Here is a 20,992-nt window from a genome sequence, read left to right on the forward strand (position 1 = left end):
AGCGAGCAATTTTCTTGAATGATTTGGCTGACTTCCAGTCAGCGATCAGAGGTAATTGTTGGCGCTGTGGTGCTCTCTGTGTCTTGATTAGCCCTGTTGTCTGCAGTGTTGGGATCCCCGCTGTTGTTAAAGACAGATTAACATTCAATCCTCTTTGTCTCGACTGGCAGGCGCACCCAACCAAGCTAACGCCGTGTCGGCGTATGTCAGCCAAAGGTCAGCAAAGCGTTTTGCTATCTCGCACATCAATGTACACAATCGACAAGTCGATATCGTTTTACAGATTTTTTTAAAAAATGACAACAGCAGTTTTTCCTTAGCATGCTCCTATTCGAGTTTTTTTCTGTTCATGACTTTACAAAATAGAAAAGGATCACACACATTGAGCGAAAAATCCCTGCGATTTTCTAAATTGGCATTTTTTTCTAAAAATAGAATTATAGTTACCATTTTTTAATTGTGAAATTTTAAAAAATTGCAAAATAGAATTGTGGCATGTTGAAAAATACACTTTCCACTTTTAAAATGGGGAATCGTTAAAAAAAATCTCAAAGTTGTCCATTTTGACACAATTTCTTGTACTATTTCAATGTGATTCATGAAATTGAAATTTGAAAATTTGTGAACTGTTAAAAAAAACAGTATAATTATTCCCCTGAGGTTTTGAATGACCTTTAATGAGTTTATGAGGCCAACACCTCGTCACTTGCCCCACCGTAAGATATGTACAACAAACCAGATCGCAATCTGAATTCAGTTTCAACTTTTCTTTATAAAATCCCATCATTTGTCAAAGTGGTTCCAGATTAGGGTGGACTCATTTCCTTTTTTTTTTTTTTTTTTTTTTACATTCTATTTCCTCAGCTGTTAGTATGCTCGTGTTGAATCGGCACCTCCTCGTAAACTGCCTGCCAAGCTTAATCAATCACAAAACACTTGAACTTTCTTTTCAGGCCTTTAGCGCACAAAAAGCAAAATGGCCTTTAATGGCACCTTCAACATGCAATTACTGCGAGCGGCATCAAGCGCCTCAAAGAAATGTGTTAATGTGTCCGCATCACCCACTTCCATTCATCAGCTCCATTGTCACTTTATTATCTTTCCGTCATGATGGTGTCTTGCTGAAGGATATTTCAGAAGCGTTGCTTGCAATTTCTCACACGGTGGTTGATCGAGTTCTTTCTCCTGCCACCTCAGAATCAAATACAGGAAAGGTACGTGTTGCTGTTTAGCATGTGTGTGTAACAGATACCCCGCTGTAAATCCAATCAAGATTTGAAATAATGACAATTTAATCGAGGGCAGCGCCCCATTAAAAAAAGATGGCCGCCCTGTGGCTACTCATCAATCCCGCCGCAGTTTATCCTTACCGTCAGTATATCGAGGAGCCTTCAGCAACTTCGCATCAGGATTAATCCGTCTTTGGGATCTGCCGAGGTCTCCGGGGGAGTTTTGAGGCGGTGGGGGCACGCCAAAGAGCCGCACCATTTGTCGCCGGCGTCCCCGAGACGCAAGAAGAAGTTCCACTCTTCAGCCGCAGGCGACAGCTCGCTTTGTCGTCTGTCAGCGGGCTCGGCTGACGGCGGGGAGGAGATGTTAGTTTTATTCCTCGCTCGTCGCCCGGAGCATCTCAGCGGAATAATGTTTGCGAAAACCTGTTGAGGAGTAGATAGACGCGAGTTGTTTTCTTTCTAAGATTTAACTTTCTAATCTGTACTTGTCAAACATCCGTTTTCTCCCCCACCCTTCTATCCTCTACTTTTTATGGCCCACTTCCTTATCTCTACCTCTGATCGTTTACTTCTGAATCTTGACTTCCATCCATCCATCTGTTTTGAGAATACGACACGGAGATCTGAAAGGGGAGTTTAGGAAGATCTGGTTAGAAAATGGAGGTGAGAAAGAATATGTCTTTCTACTTCCTGATCTCTACTTCCGAACCGGTACCTCTTGACCTGAATTTTCTTGTCTTTACATCCAACGATAGAAAGCGTCGGAAAGGGAGTGGAGGATGGAACGGCTTGATAAGAAGTGGGCGCTTTTACCTTATTCTGCATTGGCACATTATGATGTCATTATTACTTAGCATATGCCACTATAGCCGTTGTGGACGTCATGCGTTCCCCTTTTGAAATCGCTCTAACATGACGCTGGAACGATAACGCTGTCGGGAAAAACAACCAAGGTGATCGTCCGGCGCTATTCGCCCTCCAGTCCCTCAGATATCGCGCAGGTGTTTCATGGAGCTGAAGCATAACAGGATCTGAATGAGTCGGCGGTTCACCAGGCCAGCAGAGAGCTGGAAATTAGTGGCTAGGGGATGAAGGCATATAGAAGTGTAGCCGTATGTGTGTGTCTGTGTGTGTGTGTATGGCTCGAGTGTAATAATTGTGAGAAGCACACCTTCTGGTGCAGCGATAAGAAGCTGGGAAAAGCAATCACTTCAGCTACCCCGCAGACCCAACTGGCAACTTCCCGCTTCTTCACCTGCAGCTTCGCATGTGCCGCTGCAGATGTAGCGAGGTGAGTAAGCGTGTGGGTGCCGTCGAAGCATTGCTCCTAAATCGTTGGCCCGCATAGTCCAAATGCAAAAGGTACGCAGATAGTGCTCAGAATCACCTGTCTTTTATTTTTTTGTTCAGTAAAATTGCTTATATTGTCTCTGCAATGCAGCTGTCTTTTTGTTGGAATTTGTTCCTCGGTCTCATCATTTGGCCTCTTTTTATCTCTCAGATTTCAGCAGTACGGCACGAATATTAGTCGTTCTACGAGTTAGCCGAAGCTAACAACATGAGGCTAAACCTGACTCTGCTGCTTTGAATTCAATTAGTCTTTTGCCATGCCGGTGCGTGCCAGTTGCATTTTTCTTGCATCATCATAATATCCGGTTTCTGCCACCTTAAAAAAAAGATTTATCGGGTGCACATGCGTGAGTAGATGAAAAATGTACTCTTTCTGTCTGAAATTTTAGGCAGGAAATGCGACCATTTAGGGGCAGTTTTGAACCCTGCATTAGAGCCTGCATATACGGGTGACCCGAAAAGTCTGGTATAACTTACCCATGCATGGTTGGGGATTGCCAGAGTTCCCTGATCTCAGGGAACGGGCAATTGGTGATTTTTGGAAATCCATGAAATTATGTGCTGATCGTAACATCAAAGCGGCGGGAAAAAATAAACGCCTTGCAGTTTTCCCGCGTTGCTGCTGCCCGTTACTTCAAAGCTCAAGGACCTTGAGACTCTCTCTTGGTGGCTGACTTCTCATTAGCTGGCGATGAAGATCCTCAGGATGCTGCTGCCATGTGAATTATTCATTTCCTGTTTACAGCGGGAGACAGGTAAGCGACCTCTGTGATGAGTGCCCGCGAAAGTGTGACGACAAGAGCCCCTTTCACAGTTTCACAGTGCTGTCTAAAAGCGACAGATGGAGCCTAGGAAGTCCACTTGCTGCCTTCCACCTCCACAAAAACACGCTACAAACTGTTTAATAACACCCCAAGTTAAAGATGTCAAAATAAGCATAAACTAGGGAATTTCCCCCTGTATTTAAAAGGGTATCAACCGTAGAATCTGTATCAAATAAATCATGTCACTCTCTGTGTAGTGATTGGATTAACATGAGCGGCGCCGCAACACTTGTAAACCAACATAAAAAGTACTCGTGGTCATATATTCTTTATCCTCTGCACAACTAAAATTTGTGCCGTACTAATACTGCCCCCCGGTGACTAAAATGATCATCACGGAAAGAGTACCACCATCGCCATTCAATTCATCTCATTATTCTCGCGAATAAGAAGCAAACTAGAAGCCACGAGGTGTGACTTCAGCAGGCATACGCAAAGTCCCACAGATGTTCTGCAGATTAATGTGGACTCTAACTTGGTATAACCACGGCAAGGAGGCTGATTTGAAGCAATTATGGCGTAGGTCAGAAGGAATTAGCTCGTTGCTACACCCGAGGCCGCAAGTGATGGAAATGTAGGGGCCGCAAAGGGCTAATTGTTTTTCAGCATCAAACCCAAATTTATATTGAGTATTTTTTCCCATTTGGTTTCTCATTCCAATGCATTGTTTCCCCTGGTGTTAGTCCCCTCAGAAAGAACGCTAATTTATGCATTACACTGTTACAAGTTTATGACAGCTGCAGGGCTTTTATTGCCACGCGTTTAATTCTCATGTAAGTGCATTTCTCCATGCTGTGGAATGTGGGGGGGGGGGGGGGGGAAACCTTCTGGCTAATCCCCGCTACATGCATTTGTTGTTTTTCCTCTTTTTATCCACATAAGTGGTTTAATTTAGCCTTGAGCACGCTTGACTGTTTCATTTAAATACACCAAAAGATAAAACGCCCGGTTGTATCGCTGCAAAATGTGAAGTAACTACAAAAAAAAAATAAGCATGACAAGCTACCGGGGCGATGCTGATCAAATGCAAACATAAAGGCATAGCTACATAGCATATCATGCATCGTCTTGACAAACAGAGCTGACTGTATTTCCATGACGACGACTCACATGTTGAACGTGTAGCGTGGTGTTTGTTGCAAGCAGCATACCATACACTGTCTTTGCTAAAGATGTTTGACCTGCCCTAACCCGGTCGGATCTAAATACCCCCGTCCACCAAAGTCTGACTAGCTTCATCATGTCTTCTCATCGTCATCTTCCTCGGTTCAGTGAGACTTAGCGGCAAGCATAGGATGCTAGAATCATATTTTCATGACGTCAAAGTGCAACGATCTACATTTCAAGCATGCAACGTCTACATGTCTAGATTAAGCGAGGCGTAGCGGCAAGCAGCATATGCTCACTAATGAACATTTCCGTAATGACGCCGAAAATACGACTAGCCACACGTCAAGCAAGTAGTCTCAATGTCTTGGTCTTGAGATCAGCGAGGTATAGTTACAAGCAGCATATCATTCCCTATCCTGTGACTAAGAATGGTTTGGTGAAATCAGAGTAAATTTAGTTTGACAACCAACTGATTACTTCAAGTTAGACCAAAGTCAATACCCGGTTGGCTGATTTGTACAGGCTGCAACATCTCAATTTGCAGAGAAAATGAGCCTCAGTAGGGCTCCGGTCAATCTTACTGATGAAATATTTTGTGTAGTACAACTTGAGCTGAGATGAAGATGGTTTGGTGTTGCCATTTATGCTAATGAATTGATGCTGAGCTTGATTGAAACAGTCACTTCGGAAACGGTTGTCACGATTTCCCTCATCTCACCCAATTATGAACGTTTCTCGATGAAGTCTGTCATGCCGGTTTGCTCCATTATCCTCATGCGTGTGATATTTGGATCATGATGACTTGTGTTTGTGTGACGGCGCTTGAGATTGCGGCACAGGTGGGAAAATGTCTTCAATTCTGGTGGAATTATGGCATTTCATAGAGTATCATTTATTATCCTATCAAATGTTGTTTTCCTATTTTTAACATGAACTCATTCACTCCCAAAGACGTTTTTAAACGTCTTTTCGGACTTGGTCTAGAATTGGCTGATACTGAACGAGTTAATAATTTTAAAAAGATACATTTGAAGACTGTATTCCATTTTTATTGTATTTGTTAATTGAATTGCTTAATCCAAATTGGAATGCCTTTTCCAGAAATGTCATTTTTCTCTCTTCTGATTGGTTAATATGGCATTTTGGTTTTTCCGGTGTTGCTACATCTTGCCCTTGACAGCCTGTGAATGTTTCCTTCCTGTGGACTGAGACTCTTTTATTTCGGAGTAAATTAGAAGTATCCGTTTTGTTGTGGACAGCAGGCCTCCGGCGCGAAGGCAAAATTCGGAAGTTCCTTCACTTTCACAATCACTAGCTGCCCGTCGTTGTGTTGCAATGTCCCATCTGGTTTGTATCCCCGTGTAACATCAGGAGTTTACCGCCTGCAGCCAAGTCGCCTGGCGGGGCTTCACGGCGGGGGAAGTGGAGCAATTTGTTTGCGGATGGCTCGGAGCTTATTGTCTCAGCTTGACAGATGGACCGAGCGCTTGCGCTCAGGTTGGCTTCAGTGGCGAATCGCTGCTCGCCTGACAAAACTCATTATTTATATCGACTCAGCGCTGTAGAAGGAGATTCTGTTACCACGCCGACCACAGGCGCAACAAAGTCGGCGTTACCATCCACCGCGATGGAGAACCGCACGCACACTCGTGCAATCGTGACCTCGTACAAATATTATGAGAAGTATGAGAACCGTGACATCATGAGGACTTGACATTATGAGCACATGAGATCATGAGACTAAGAGAACATAACACCGTAAGAGCATGACATCATGAAAACGTGATCATCATGAAAACATGACATCGTGAGAACATGACATCAAGAAATAAATAATACGTGTGAAAAGAACTTTGGCCCTTTCCAGTCGACTCTCAAGATAATGACAATCGTTGCTCAGATTCAGTCTGGTATCCAGTGACGCCGTCCGTCCCAGCTCCCCCAGCACAGCACCTACTTTGCATACAAACACTTTTAAAAGCTAAAGCAGACTGTAACTGTGCGTGCGTGATGATCACACACTCACACACACACACACACACACACACACACTTGCACATGTAGCTCTCATCGTGCCAGTTATCAGCGTGAGCTTCCTGCCTCGTTATCACCGCGCTCACATCCAACCTTGAGGTCCGCCAGTTACTATGAGAGCGGAGAATGGGGGGGCGGAAAGCATCTGTCGTTAATTAAAAGTGACGGCGGGGCTAATGCGGTCCATCTAAAATGGCTCCCAGGGTGACCCGACGTCTCGCCGTGCGCCGTTGTTTGCCGTTAACGGTCGCTTTGTGGCCCCCTCGCACTCAAATGAAATGCTCACGTCACAATGCTGTGGTCATTTTCTCAAGGTATTGTAATTTTCTCATGATGTCAATTGGTAATAGTTGTGTCCATCGCCCATTGGAACACACGATTCTGTCCCACGCACATGTATGACAATGAATCACAGACACCCCCCACCCTCCCACCCCCCAAACACACACACACACACATCCAACAGATGCGGCATGACGCTGGCTGTTGTGTAACCAAACAGTGACTCACCAGCGCTTGGCATGGCCGTGACCAAGAAGAAGAATAAGTCGGACAATTTGCTTTAAGGCCTGGACTTCGGGTAGATTTTGGACAAACGCAAACATGGCGTGGAATGAACAGACGATGTCGCGTCATGAAAGAAGGAGGTTGTCCATGGCCGCAGGCTGTAATACGCCAGCACGCACACACAGAAATGGGCGGAAACTCTCCGTTGGGCAAATGTTTGCCGTGTGTCATCCCCTTCTCGAGACACACAAATGCGCGCGCGTCAGGTGCTGATTTAATAAGCTGCCTGGGGAGTCGCTGAGCTTTATCGGCGGATAACTGTCTTCCCTCCAAGTTCATGAGAGCTGCTGGGTGCAGCACTCTATAAAAACCGTCAAGTGGATTCTCCACGAGGTACCATATTCGAAGCGGCATGGCTCAGTTGATCAGCGGTCGTCTCCAAACTCAGAGTTTGGTTAGGGGGGTTTTGAAACAGAATGTGGTTCATTGTCCGAGATTATTTTTCTGTTCCGAGTTGTCTTGCTGCAGGAACAGGTGTTTCCTTGCATTTATGACAGGAACATAAAATCTTTTTGCTGTGATCTTGGGAGACAGTTTTGTAGATTGTCTGCAGGTGTCAGACAGGCACTGGTAGGGATTTCCATCATGTTTGCCAGACGACAAAAACCCTCCCAGAGGAACCAGCTAAAATATTAAAGTGACACTGAAAGTTCTGATAATATAAAAACGAATCAGCATGAAAGTTTTTGAATTTATTGACTTGTGTTGGGTTTCCATAATTCACTAAAGATTTCTTCCAGGGCTCCTTTTTCCCCCTCAGTGTGTCCTCCATTTATAAAAAGAAGTTGGGGGAAAAAAAGTGCATTTGTGTCAACATCCTGCCGCCATCTCATTGAGTTATTGTAGCTGCGAACACGTTCACCTTAAATTCCATTCAAGAAACGTTATTGGTCTCCGGGGGGGGGGTGTTCAAGACGCACCCGTGAGCAGCCGCTCGTAAAAAGTGCGCAATAAAGCACAACGTAGAGACTTCAATGTGGCTAAATATGCAATAAAAATGTTGACTCTTTTATCAGATCTTTCCCTCGTACCTGTAATGGTGCACTTTGACTCGCCTTTGCCTCTTATTGTGAGGTCACTGATTGCTTTTTTTTTTTTTGTCTGTGCTGTAAGTTATCACTGAGCGATGCAAACCTCCTTTTCCTTTGACCCGGGGGCTGACTCCGATGATTGATCCTGCCGCTCGTGTAAATGCCTGCGCGCCGCTACGGCGCACCGGCGCACTGAAACGCGACCAAGCGGAAAATTACAAATCTCTTCATCCCAGCTCCATTTGAAATCCGATATCTCCCCTTCAGCCCGTACCTCGCTGCTTGACGTCTGTAATGAAATGATGCGCTTGTGTGTATGTACATGTAGGTCAGTGGTGGTGCGCGTATTTTGGGCATCAAGATGATTAAAAATCAAGCCAAAATGTATTCGTCCTTTGCTTATGATTTGTCGTTTTTGGTGTTCAGGTACATCGGGACAGGGTGGACCACTTCTGGCTTCGCTGCCCGTGGCCGGACGGCCACTGCAGCCGCAGCTGGACCTCAAGCACCTGTTGCCCTTCCGGCTCAACGGCTCCTCGCCGCTCAGCCTCTTCCCAAACTTCAACACGGTGAGTGGAGTCACGCAACTCTTTGATTGCCATTTCATTTCTGTTCCTCCAGGAGTAGGTCCATCAAGGTCTGATTTGTTTTTGGTGGCGACAAACTCACATTGTCTCGTACGTCAACTTCAAGTCACTGTCAAGTGCCGTCCGACGCTGTATTTATTTTGTGTCGTAGCACATAACTGAATTTATTTTGCTTCGGAAAAAAGTAGTTCAGAAAATGGACCGATGGATGAATTTCTAAAAATGTCCACCTTACATTTAAGTGCAGCAATGATGTTGTTGTTTTTTGTTGTTTGACTAGTCGTAGTCCAAGTCAGTTCAAGCACTAAACCAGGTCAAAAATAATAGACTCATGTCAAATTAAAGGCCCCTGTGAGGGCTTTCCAAAGCTATAGTTATTATTTCATATAAATCTTCACACAAGAACACACTCATACCCCCAAAAAATATCTCAAATCTTTTTACATGAAACTATTTCCAGTCGAAAGGGGTGGAGGGTTGATGTCATTTTAGCCAGTAAGCTCCACGAATGATTTCACAGGTGACAAAGCCTTGATGGAGGTCTGCACTCTCTGAGTGCTCTGGTTATGAATAATTCAAGTTTCAAGTTGGCATAGTGTCCAGGTGTGCCCTGTGTTTATGGATATGTATGCGTTCACTCTCCGATCATCCATCTGCAGCTAAATGAAACAAACCTCTTTGCACCCTCGCAGCCCCAGAAAGCAAGGCAGACTACGCAATGTGTGCGTTTGTGCGTGCTTGTGTGAAATGCATGCGTGAAAAGTGTCCAGCTCTGTTGTTTTGCTGGCCGCTGCCCACCCCTTGTCAGTGCTTTGGGCTCACCGGCGTCGCCCACGCAACGTTACGGTGAATTGGTCGCCATGGAAAACATGATGGTCTTCTGTGTTCAGCGTCAGAGGCAGCTCTGTTTTGTCTCAGGAGACAGTGCGAAGACCCAAATTGTCTCAAAGGCAAAGAGAGTGATACAGAAGTACAAAAAATGTGTTCTTGTCTGGCAAGGTCGACGAGTACAGAGCACATATTCAACCGCTGTCTGTACCTGGAGACAAATAATTTTTATTTCCAGTTTCCAAAAGAAATATTAGTGCTAAAATTTTTGAATGGAAGTCTACCTGCAAACTTTCCGCCTTCTGAGCGAGTGTCTGGTGTCTTTTTTGCAATTGTAAAACTGCTACAAAAACTGCAATGTCATTTGTGGTGATCTTAGAGCTGAAATTGTATCCTTTGTTTTTTCAATGTGCAAATAAAATGAAACACCTGTCTGGAAACATTGCACCTGTTCACTGAGCCGGAGGACCGCTTCAACTTTATCAAACCCAAATGGCCAAATTGTGCAAATAGCACCGAAGCGGGCATCACCTCAGTCCCATGACGAATCTCCGTTGTGGCGGTGTGGTGGTCCCTGCCGCCGTGGCATCAATCACATTCTCTGTTCAGCTGCTTTTCTCTTCCGTGATAAGGAACATGTTGTCCTGGAGGTTCGCAAAGGAGAAAGAGGGAAGGCGAGGAGAGACAGATGCACCTGTCTCAATAGCCAAACACCCTCCCTATCATCCCTCCCTTCTGAAACCTCATCACACAGCAGGATGGGCAGGACGCAAAGGTCTGTCCGCGGTGGGATGGAGAAGACAAAAGAGGCATTTAGAGCAGAGTGGGCTCAGGATGTCTGCGGACACACAATGGGAACATTCCTAAAACAAATATGGAGCCACAAGCTGCCTGAGCTTTTGAACCTTGGAATGTGGAAGAAGAAAGTCACGTTCGCCGTGAGGTGACAGTAATGAAAAAATGCAGTAGTCCTGGTGTGGCGCACTGGAAAAGCAAAACCTGAATTTGTGCGTTGGAATTTCAAATTGTGAAAATTCTATCATCATTTCACACTTCAACGGATCCCTCCTGCTAGAAACGGTTGCGTGATGCTTAAGTAAAGTCAACCCCTTGTGAGGATAAAGCAGATCGGAAAATGGATGAATGGAATTATATGGAAATATACCCTGATTCGATCGGCTTCTCTTTCAGATGGACCCTGTGCAAAAGGCGGTGATCAATCACACCTTTGGCGTCCCGCAGCCGCTCAAGAAGAAGCAAATCATCTCCTGCAACATTTGCCACCTGCGCTTTAACTCCACGGTATGGACACATTTCATTTCAGTTGCGTTTGCAGTGGGACAGCGAGAACAAATGAACATTTGACACGCAATAGCTGAACCCCCTTGCCTCAGGGAGCCACACTTGTTTGTTTTGCTGCCTCTGAGCCGTCCGCAACTGGCGCTGTGGCTTCTTGTAAATATAGAAACTCTGTACGTGTGTTTTATCAGACCTTGGATTTGTGTTGTTTTGGCACAAGGGATTAGACAGCAGGCAGAGCCTCCGTTTATCAGCCACAAGCAGAAACAATCAGCAGGCTCAGCAGGAAGCGTTTTCACACACACACACACACACACACACACACACACACACACACACACACACGGAGTGAGTCACATGTCTCAGGTCGTTTCATGCATATGCACAGAAACAAACTGGCAGACATCAGTGCTAAAAGGGGCAACATTTTCTGCCGTTTCAACTTCCAAATCTCCCACAGGCCCTTGAAGAAGACACTTTAGTAGTTTGATGCTGATTGCGTGTAGTTGAGGTGTGCAAAGTCTGTTGGACAGCAGTTCGGGCCTTACAGATGCACACTGTGGAGCCTCGCTCTATTTATCTTTCAGGTGTAGAAAGCCATTTCTTGTTATCGCAACAATCTGCAATTATGTATCCCCTTTCCTTTCTGAAAGAACAATCAAGAGTAACCTGCTGCATACTAAAGGTGAGTTCAAGGTTGCACCGAGGCACCTTACCGAAGCATTTTCAGAATTTACGCAACTTTTTCTCCAAGTACCGGTACTTCCAGGTCATGTCAGGATGACATGTTTTGTTCACTTGAGGAACCATGAGCATCATATGACGGTTGTCCAAAGCTTGAAGAAGTGACCTTATAAGCTTATGATTACGCCATTTAGTCCTTCCCCCACAATGCAACGCTCCTCTCAGGCTTTTTAACATACATCAACTTGCATTGCGTTTGTTTTTGCTTGAGGACATAATCTGGCTGCAGTTATTTATAGCAACAAAGAGTGGCCATCAAAATAAAAATGCACGGTGCTGGTGAAATCAAGCCAAGGTAGCACTGCTTCGTGTTTTAGCTGGAGACAATCAGAGGCAGTGTTTACAGGGGGGGGGGGGGGGGGTCACCGGTTACATGGAGACTCAGCTGGCGGCAGAATTGCTCGCATCACAGCAATGTTTGAAGCCTTTTCACAGCACATTAGTCACAGCATGCTCGGCCATGACAGCCACTTTATTTATAGGCCTCTTCATCATGCAAACCATAAGCGTTATTACATCCTACAAGCACTGCTGCTCTTGCTGCTGATGTTTCCGTTGAAATTTCAAATTATTCAAAGGCCCATATGGGGCCCTAATTGATCATCTTTTGCTAATTAACTGATGCCTTGGCTGTTGTGCCTTTCTCAAGATTTTCCTCTGGGCGCACACAAAAACACTCAAAAAGACACCTAAGCAACTGAGATTGGCTCTGGTCATTTTGATGATGCTCTAAAATTTGGATGTTTGAATTCAAAATTTTTCCAGCATGTCAAAATGGGGTATCACAGATGGATTGTAATTGTGTCAGTGGCACTGATGGGGGTTGAACTCGTGATCTTTGCTTTACAAGAACAACACCTTGCCACTAGGTCACTGCACCCATCCGCCTGCAGCACTTGAGTTTTTCTGAGGTAATGCCCGACATCAGGCTGAAGGATAAACCCACGTGCTTCACTACGAGAGCGACACCTAATTACGTCTCAACTGCTCCTGCTCTAAGCGATCAAGATACGCTGACGTCTCCCATTACATCGCTTGAAAACAGAAATCAGCTTTTGGTTTGCACATTTTTCAAAGAGCACAAGTGAGCTAAAAGTCATATTTTTTCAATTTGACAAGATCAATGCCTTAGAGGCTCAAACAAACACAAATTCACTGAGCTCTAAATGATCCCACATGTTTAAAGGTGCAGATGGGGGTTGAACCCATGATCTTTGGTTTACGAGACCAACGCCTTACCACTTGGCCACTGCACCTCACACTGAGATTTGTTGAAGTCTTTGCTGACATCGTCAGCTTGCAAATTGCTCAGTCATTCAAAGGGACAGGTTGGGGTTTAACTGATGGTCATCGATTTACTTGACCGACATGTTACTGAGAAACCACTGCACCTGCGCCAAAAAAAACTTGCTTCAATAAACAAAGAAGCTGAATTGTAGGTGGTTCAAAGGTACAGATGGGGGTTGAACCCATGATCTTTGGTTTACGAGACCAACGCCTTACCACTTGGCCACTGCACCTTACACTGAGATTTGTTGAAGTCTTTGCTGGCATCGTCAGCTTGCAAATTGCTCCCAGTCATTCAAAGGGACAGGTAGGAGTTTAACTGATGGTCATCGGTTTACTTGACCGACATGTTACTGAGAAACCACTGCACCTGCGCCAAAAAAAACTTGCTTCAATCAACAAAGAAGTACAGTGAAGTTGAATTGTAGGTGGTTCAAAGGTACAGATGGGGGTTGAACCCATGATCTTTGGTTTACGAGACCAACGCCTTACCACTTGGCCACTGCACCTTACACTGAGATTTGTTGAAGTCTTTGCTGACAATCGTCAGCTTGCAAATTGCTCCCAGTCATTTAAAGGGACAGGTAGGGGTTTAACTGATGGTCATCGGTTTACTTGACCGACATGCTACTGAGAAACCACTGCAGCTGCGCCAAAAAAACTTGCAATTCAACCAACAAAGAAGTTGAATTGCAGGTGGTTCAAAGGTACAGATGGGGGTTGAACCCATGATCTTTGGTTTACGAGACCAACGCCTTACCACTTGGCCACTGCACCTGCAAAAGATGAGGTTTGTTGAGATTTCACGGATATCTTGACGAGACACCTTGATTTTGGAGGTCATGAGACCGATGCCTGTACGACTTGGCTTCTGCGCCTTTGACTAAAAAATGAGATTTGTTGAAGTCTTTGCTGACAATCGTCAGCTTGCAAATTGCTCCCAGTCGTTCAAAGGGACAGGTTGGGGTTTAACTGATGGTCATCGGTTTACTTGACCGACATGCTACTGAGAAACCACTGCAGCTGCGCCAAAAAAAACTTGCTTCAATCTTGTAATTCAACCAACAAAGAAGTACAGTGGAGTTGAATTGCAGGTGGTTCAAAGGTACAGATGGGGGTTGAACCCATGATCTTTGGTTTACGAGACCAACGCCTTACCTCTTGGCCACTGCACCTTACACTGGCGTTTGTTGAAGTCTTTGCTGACAATCGTCAGCTTGCAAGTTGCTCCAAGTCATTCAAAGGGACAGGTTGGGGTTTAACTGATGGTCATCAGTTTACTTGACCGACATGCTACTGAGAAACCACTGCAGCTGCGCCAAAAAAAAAACTTGCAATTCAACCAACAAAGAAGTTGAATTGCAGGTGGTTCAAAGGTACAGATGGGGGTTGAACCCATGATCTTTGGTTTACAAGACCAACGCCTTACCACTTGTCCACTGCACCCACTGGGGGGGGCTAATGAGCCCGGGGCTCGAACAAAAACAAAATTGAAAATAATTAGCTCTCAATAAAAAAGTTACAAATAAAATAATTTTAATGATGCATGCCAATCAACAATAATTTCAGAAAATACAATAAAATAAGAATGTACTGTATATATTAAAAAAATTCCACCTGACCTTTTTACTTCATACTGTAGTGTGTTTATTCCCACAATGCACTGGTCCACGTGGCAGGTTTTTTTTCAGCTTCCACATAGTAATTTCTTATTGATTTCCTCTGATTGGACTCTGCTTTGCTCTCCGATTAAGCTGTGAGCAGTCAAAGTGTTATTCTATGTGTGTGTGTGTGTGTGTGTGTGCGTGTGGGTGTGTGGCATGACAATTTGTGAGAGTCTGGCATTGAGAGGCGGCCCTCTCACTGTGCACATTGATAGGCGATAGATGTGTGCTCTTGTTGCGTATTTCACATACAATTATACCTCTGGCCTCCCGGCGTGCCCGCCGCCGTTATCAGGCGGGAACAGACCGCCGCTCACAATGCACATTCTGGCCCACGCGTCCAGGCCTCTTTCTTTTAATTTTTTTTCCCCCACAAAGATATTACATCGATTAAAATTATCTTGTCTGACTAGCCGTTTTTCTCTCTTCCTCTCTCTGGCTGTGCTGCAGAACCAGGCGGAGGCTCACTACAAAGGCCACAAGCACACACGCAAGCTGAAAGCCATCGAAGCACAGAAGAACAGGCAGCGGCGGGCTGGCGAGGCGTCGTCCGGCGGGAGGGAGCGGGATAGAAAGCGGGACAGGACTAAGATGTCGGAAGTTGTGGCGCCGTCCCCTGTCGTGGACCCCAGCTCAGAGGAGGGAACAAGTATGTAAGAAGCGTCTGGAGTGAGGGAGACATATGTACACACATACACATGCTCGATATGAGTGAGAGATCCTTCAACTTTTTGAACTTCTAAGATGTCATTACACTCACCAACAGTCACTGCCTTGTTTTTAGCTTCTACTCAAAAGCTGTGCTGATCCCAAAATCCAAAGCCAGCAACATCTCCATCTACAGGGATCTGTTTGTCATTACAGTGGATTACAAAACAAACTTTCACACACAAGCAAGACGAAACCTTCTTCCATGCCTACTTGCTTTAAAAAAAAAAAAATTCTAGACAAAAATATATGTCGGTGGCTGTAAATAATTGGCGTTATAGTTGATGAATATTAATATCCACGGCACGGCGTTAATCAATAGTTTGAACAGTTGACCTTGCCCCACATATTCACTGTTCCATACTTATGGATTTAGATATTTACAGAATCCTCCCGCCCCCCCCAAAAATTGTCAGTTTTAAAACATTTTTCTTCATGGAAAATATTTATCAGCATTTATTTTTATTTTGGGCTTAGCAAAAAAAAAAATACCCCACAATGCATTTCAATGGCCATCAGTTATGCACAGACGCTGTAATATTTCAAACTCATCTCACAAATGTTACCCTTAAAAACTAGTCTGGCCTGAATGAATTGCTCTGCTGGTTCTCTCCGATCAAGTGGGAACATCAGAGAGGAAATGATATGAAGTTAAAAGAGCAGACAGAAGTCTCCTTGAGGAAGGACAAGGTGAACAAGATAACGGCAAAGTTAATATTTTGGGCGCATTGGGAAAAACAAATGAAGGCTAAATCAAAAGATGCCGATGATAGAGTAGCAAAGCACCAGAGAGGAAGTCGATAAGCTGCTCGTTATGCTCTTATGAAGACGATAATTGCATGATTGGCCCGACGTGAAATTGAAATGCGGCCGCGCGAGCCACTGCCAGGCAGCCAATCGCCATTTTGCCAGCCTGTAATGAACACCAGGAGCCAATAACACACCTGCTCCTCTCAACCGCTCCAATTCACGGACATCATGGCCGCCTCGTCATCCAAGTTACGTTACCTGCTAATTGCTGACAGACTGATCTTTTTTCGCATTTGGACGCTTTGTCCACATGAATCACTTCATTTCTCTCTGCTGTTAAATGTTGGCAGTCAAAAACCTCCTCCGGTGTTGCTGTTTTTCAGCTCGTCTGTCACAGCAATTTCAAAGGAAATTAGCTGTTGAATTCTCACAAATTTGAGAGAAAAAAAAAACAGGCACTGCCGAGATTGTGGCCAAAAGTAAAATTATTTTTATGAAAACACACATTTATCTTGTGAAATATAAAACACATGTTGAAATGTTTTATAAGAGTAAATACTTTGGGAAAAATATACATTTTTTAGGTGAGGATGATTTGACTCGGTCTCAGGCCGGATTTAATGTTGCTTGTCACGGGTCAAATGAACCAGTCATCAAAGTCTCAAATCTATTGATGGAGACTGACATGCGCTCGTGTGATTCCAATCTTCATGTCACTTTTCAAGAGGAGACATCAAAAACGACAAAGTGTTGGCAGGCGAGTGAGCGTCGGCCGGGGGGGGGAGGGCGTGAAGGAGGCGTTCCCCCGCCCCCGCAGGCGGCCATGATGACAAGCATCAATCACAGTCATCTTCGATTGACTCGTGGCGGGAAGTCCGCGCTAATGATGATTTCATCGTAAGCCTCTCGTCAACTCCTCGGATCGCTAACTCTCGTGTACGTAATGATGCTCGACATGAGCCGGATCAATCCGTCGTGTTTTAACTATAAAACTGTGTTTCTTTTAATTGAATTGTTCGAGTGTGGATTCATTGTTGTGTCGGTTTTGAGAACAAAAGCAACGGAGCCTGTGCAACATTGATCCGAAGATCCATAAACAAGTGGCGAGCGGTCACGTTCTTCCGAGTCGCCGCCGGCGCTTGCCAATGGTCCGCTCTTGGCGCTGACAGTTTGCCAATCTGGCCGCCGTGTCTGTGACCCATCGCCAAGCCCTGAGACACGCTGGCAAAAGATTCTGTTTATTTAGCAGCACCAACACTTCCCACGGATTTTTCACTTGGGGTTTCATCAGTCTGGAGACTGTCAGTCACGTAACTCCCACAATGGAGAGTAAAACTCGATAATCGTTCGTCCGTCAATCCAAGAAATCTAGTCATCTCGAGTCCAGATATATTTCAAAATGTTTCCAATTTAGAAATGCCTTTTCTTCTTCATCCAATACCGGAAAACTTTACAACTTTCTCTGAGAAATTAAGTTGCTTAAGAACTTAAGAGTCCCTCTTGCTTGATCCTCGGATCGCTATCGCTACTACTCCGGAGGCTTGATTGTAGCTTGACTCAGGAGGCAATTATGTTGTAATCTCGCTCCTCTGTAGGTTCATTTTGTGTGGCGGTTACACCGCTTATCTGCAGTGATGAATTTACTCAGGGTTAGAGAAGGGAAAAATCAATGGCGGGAAAGGAGGAAGCGCAACAAATGAAATGAACCTATTCGGTAGAAGTCAGACTCTTTCGTGCTGGGTGAAATGTGCAAGGCCCCAGGGGAGTGGGGGGGTGGGGGGGGCGGGTCAAGGAGAGATGTGTAATGGAACTCCGGTGACATATCAGCCAGGGATACAATTGATTATGTTCTATACCAATACTCAGCGTGGACTGCTGGAATATAGACGTTTGGATCCTTGAACTCTGTGCTCCCGCTGCCACTTTCACTGACGTACCTGAACTTTGGTGTCCATATCAAATATGAGTTGAGCTCATAAAAAAAAAAGTCTCAAGGCGCCATGCCCAAAATGAGACAGAAAGTCTTCCATTTCAGTTTGACATGGCCATTTTAGAGTTCCGTTGCCCATTCTCAGCCGTCTTTCAAAGACTTTTCTTGTCCAAGAGGTGTACAGTTCTTCACAAATTTGAACATTTTCTACTCATCCAAATACTAAATTGTGATTTATTTATTTTATTTTATTTTTTTATGTCAGACTCAAAACTCAAGTCGCGCTCTTCTCAAAGTCTTAAGTGTCATCAATGCTCCATATCTTGATATGTTCCTGCAGGTCTTCATTCAGACCTGGAACCATCATCCCTGGACATCAAAATTGCGGAGAGTCCCAGGAGCTCGGCCATGCTGACGCCTGTGTCGGATGTGTCGGCCGGTGAGCTGGCGGCGCTCTCCCCGCTGCAGGTCTCGCCACCCTCGCAGCTCTCCGAGGGGGCTTCCGACTCTGGTGGCCCAGAGGCAACGGATGCCGCCGACGCTGCGGAGGCTCAAGCCGGCTTGAATGGCCGGGCAGACACATCCGGCGCCGACGGAGAGGCACAGACGGACGAGGATGGCAAGAAGAGCAAAGCTCATCTCCACTGTGCCGTCTGCAAAGTGACGATGAACTCCAGCTCACAGCTGGAAGCCCACAACAGCGGTACGGACTTGAAATCACGATCGTAACATTTTCTCTGCCGTTATTGTCGTTGAAGCGATCTGTTTGTGTCCATGTTTTGCCCGTCAGGTACGAAGCACAAGTTGATGCTGGAGGGTCAGACCGTGCTGCCGCGTCGGCGCGGCAGGATGGCGGCGGCCCGCGCCAGCTATAAGAGCAAGAGGCTGGCTAGCAAAGGCAGCCTGAGCGTGTCCAACAAGAGCTTCCAATGCGAACTGTGCGAGATCTTTGTCAACTCCGAGACGCAACTCACCCAGGTGAGACACAAACGCATTAGCCCAAGCGAGATTAACATGTGAGTGTCCAACATAAGTGTTCTCAGCGCGGGATGTGAAAAGTTGTCATCACGTGTCGACATACTGGAAGCTAAAAAAATAGATTGAGTTCCTTTAGCACTGTTAAATCCCAACAGAGGTTTGAAACCCAAACTCTTATTTTGAAACCCTAGGCTTTGTTTGGTACCTGAAAGCAGGCTTGAAAGCTCTAATTTGAATCTTGAAAGCCTACTGATGAAATCCCAATCTTGCTTTGAAACTCTAATCCAGGCTTTAAGCCAAATTTGAAACCCTAGCCCTGAGGTGAACCTCGTTTTGAAATGCTAAATCTTGTTCGAAAGACTAATTTGAAACCCGAACCACTGAAATAATAAAAGACTTGGGCAAACGTGTCTGCTTCTGTACAAACTGTGGCCTATAATTAGCTCACCTCTGGACCCTTCATCATCATCATCATCATCATCATCAACATCATCATGACAATGATGATGCCTCAGGCAGAATAATGACAACACAACTGTGTGTCCTATTTGTGTGTAAAGCAATTTGTAGCAGCGCCATGTGACACGCCGGGACACACCTGTGATGTGTGCACTTCGACTAAATGAGACCAGCCGGCACCTTCATTTCGGCGACAGCACTGTCATTTTGTGCACAAAATGATGCGCATATGATGCGAGTGAGCATCATTGCCGCCGCATTCGCGCCTTTCATTTCATGCAAGCATGCTGGAAATGTCACGTCGTCAATTCATATGTTAACACGATGACATGATACACATGCACAGGAATATATTGAAAATATTACCGATAAAGTCATTAAAATAGCAAATATAATATACCGTTCCACAATATTGTCAAACAGTGTTGCGCTTCCTACTGGAAGTAATTGAACAAGGTGATGTTAGGGGAGCAGATGCTGATGATTGTTTGTTTTGTTTTTTTCTCAGCACATGAACAGCAGACGGCACAAGGATCGAATGGCAGGAAAACCACCCAAGCCCAAATTTACCCCACACAGCAAGAGCCAGCAGACCAGTTTAGCGGTGAGCATCACGGACCCTGCGTGCGTGCGTGTTTGATTACAAAAGCAGCTATACACATTTAAAATGATTTAAGGAAGGAGGGAATACGGAATAAAAGAAGGATACAAGTGTACGAATTGTAGCCCCCTGTACTGACCCGAGTGCCCCCACAGAGCATGCGATGGAGCGGCTGTGCAGACACGGCTGTGTCGGCCATGAAGAAAGCTTTGGGCCACTACAGCCTCACCTCGCTCTCCTCGCAGGTCAGTTGGCCGGGGGCTCCCGTGGGATCAACAGGAAACTGAAAAGCTCACTTTTTTTGGGTCAATACCGTTCCTGTAAAAAAATGCAAGAAGCTAGAAAATAATGCGGGCAAATATGGTAGTTTAAAATCTTTAAACGAAATTGTGTGAAAAATGATTAATACTGCAGCTTCGATGGATGAATGCCTCCCGGTGATCCAGAAGAAGCACCGCATTTTAACATTTGGACATTTAACTTTTCCCAAGTGCAATGATGTGAGAGTTGTTTGCTATTAGCTGACAGGCTTCGAAGTACTGTCATCATAGAGCCAAAGGGCCCCGTTTTATATCCATCGTGAGCTAAACACCATGTCAGGAAAACAAGCATGCCATCCATTGAATGACACCTTTGTGCCTTCAACAATGACAGCATTGACTTGAAGAGGCCATTCGTGTTTGGACGAATGAAGATAACATGCATGCGGTATGTGAGTGGATGTTTCAACACTTCCTTCTGATGATTGAACACTCAGATTACGTGTTTGTGTGTGTGTGCATGTCACATGAAGCATCAATGGACATCTTTATCTGGTCAGCACTCAGGAATATTAAGGACACCAAAAAGAACAAACATGTCTTATTTTTGAATTGTATCTAGACAGAGAGAGACGGACAGAATTCTTTTGAGTGTGTCCCTGATGGGTTGTTGAGCGGTCGAGTGGGGGCCGCATGTTTACCGAGTATGTTTACATGTCCTCTGTGTATTGCCCTCGTGTCTTCTCCAG

General features: G+C 45.1%; 1 protein-coding gene and 6 non-coding genes across 8 annotated transcripts in view; 1 reads left to right on the plus strand and 6 right to left on the minus strand.

Moving 5' to 3' along the window:
* Window positions 1-20,992, plus strand: part of znf385c (zinc finger protein 385C) — a 62,524-nt gene that overhangs the window by 39,652 nt on the left and 1,880 nt on the right. For both annotated transcript variants that reach the window (XM_052048380.1, XM_052048381.1), the window contains 7 exons: window positions 8,575-8,717; window positions 10,755-10,865; window positions 15,008-15,206; window positions 18,286-18,648; window positions 18,736-18,923; window positions 19,891-19,986; window positions 20,139-20,228. In XM_052048380.1, the coding sequence (XP_051904340.1) occupies window positions 8,575-8,717; window positions 10,755-10,865; window positions 15,008-15,206; window positions 18,286-18,648; window positions 18,736-18,923; window positions 19,891-19,986; window positions 20,139-20,228 (1,190 nt within the window). The remainder of the gene's footprint in view (window positions 1-8,574; window positions 8,718-10,754; window positions 10,866-15,007; window positions 15,207-18,285; window positions 18,649-18,735; window positions 18,924-19,890; window positions 19,987-20,138; window positions 20,229-20,992) is intronic.
* trnat-cgu (transfer RNA threonine (anticodon CGU)) lies at window positions 12,791-12,862 on the minus strand. The gene has a single exon. It is a non-coding gene; the product is annotated as a tRNA-Thr (tRNA).
* Window positions 13,055-13,126, minus strand: trnat-cgu (transfer RNA threonine (anticodon CGU)). Its single transcript has one exon. It is a non-coding gene; the product is annotated as a tRNA-Thr (tRNA).
* Window positions 13,331-13,402, minus strand: trnat-cgu (transfer RNA threonine (anticodon CGU)). Its single transcript has one exon. It is a non-coding gene; the product is annotated as a tRNA-Thr (tRNA).
* trnat-cgu (transfer RNA threonine (anticodon CGU)) lies at window positions 13,599-13,670 on the minus strand. The gene has a single exon. It is a non-coding gene; the product is annotated as a tRNA-Thr (tRNA).
* trnat-cgu (transfer RNA threonine (anticodon CGU)) lies at window positions 13,997-14,068 on the minus strand. Its single transcript has one exon. It is a non-coding gene; the product is annotated as a tRNA-Thr (tRNA).
* trnat-ugu (transfer RNA threonine (anticodon UGU)) lies at window positions 14,268-14,339 on the minus strand. The gene has a single exon. It is a non-coding gene; the product is annotated as a tRNA-Thr (tRNA).

The sequence above is a fragment of the Hippocampus zosterae genome, chromosome 17 (assembly GCF_025434085.1).
Source record: "Hippocampus zosterae strain Florida chromosome 17, ASM2543408v3, whole genome shotgun sequence".
Taxonomy (NCBI): Eukaryota; Metazoa; Chordata; class Actinopteri; order Syngnathiformes; family Syngnathidae; genus Hippocampus; species Hippocampus zosterae.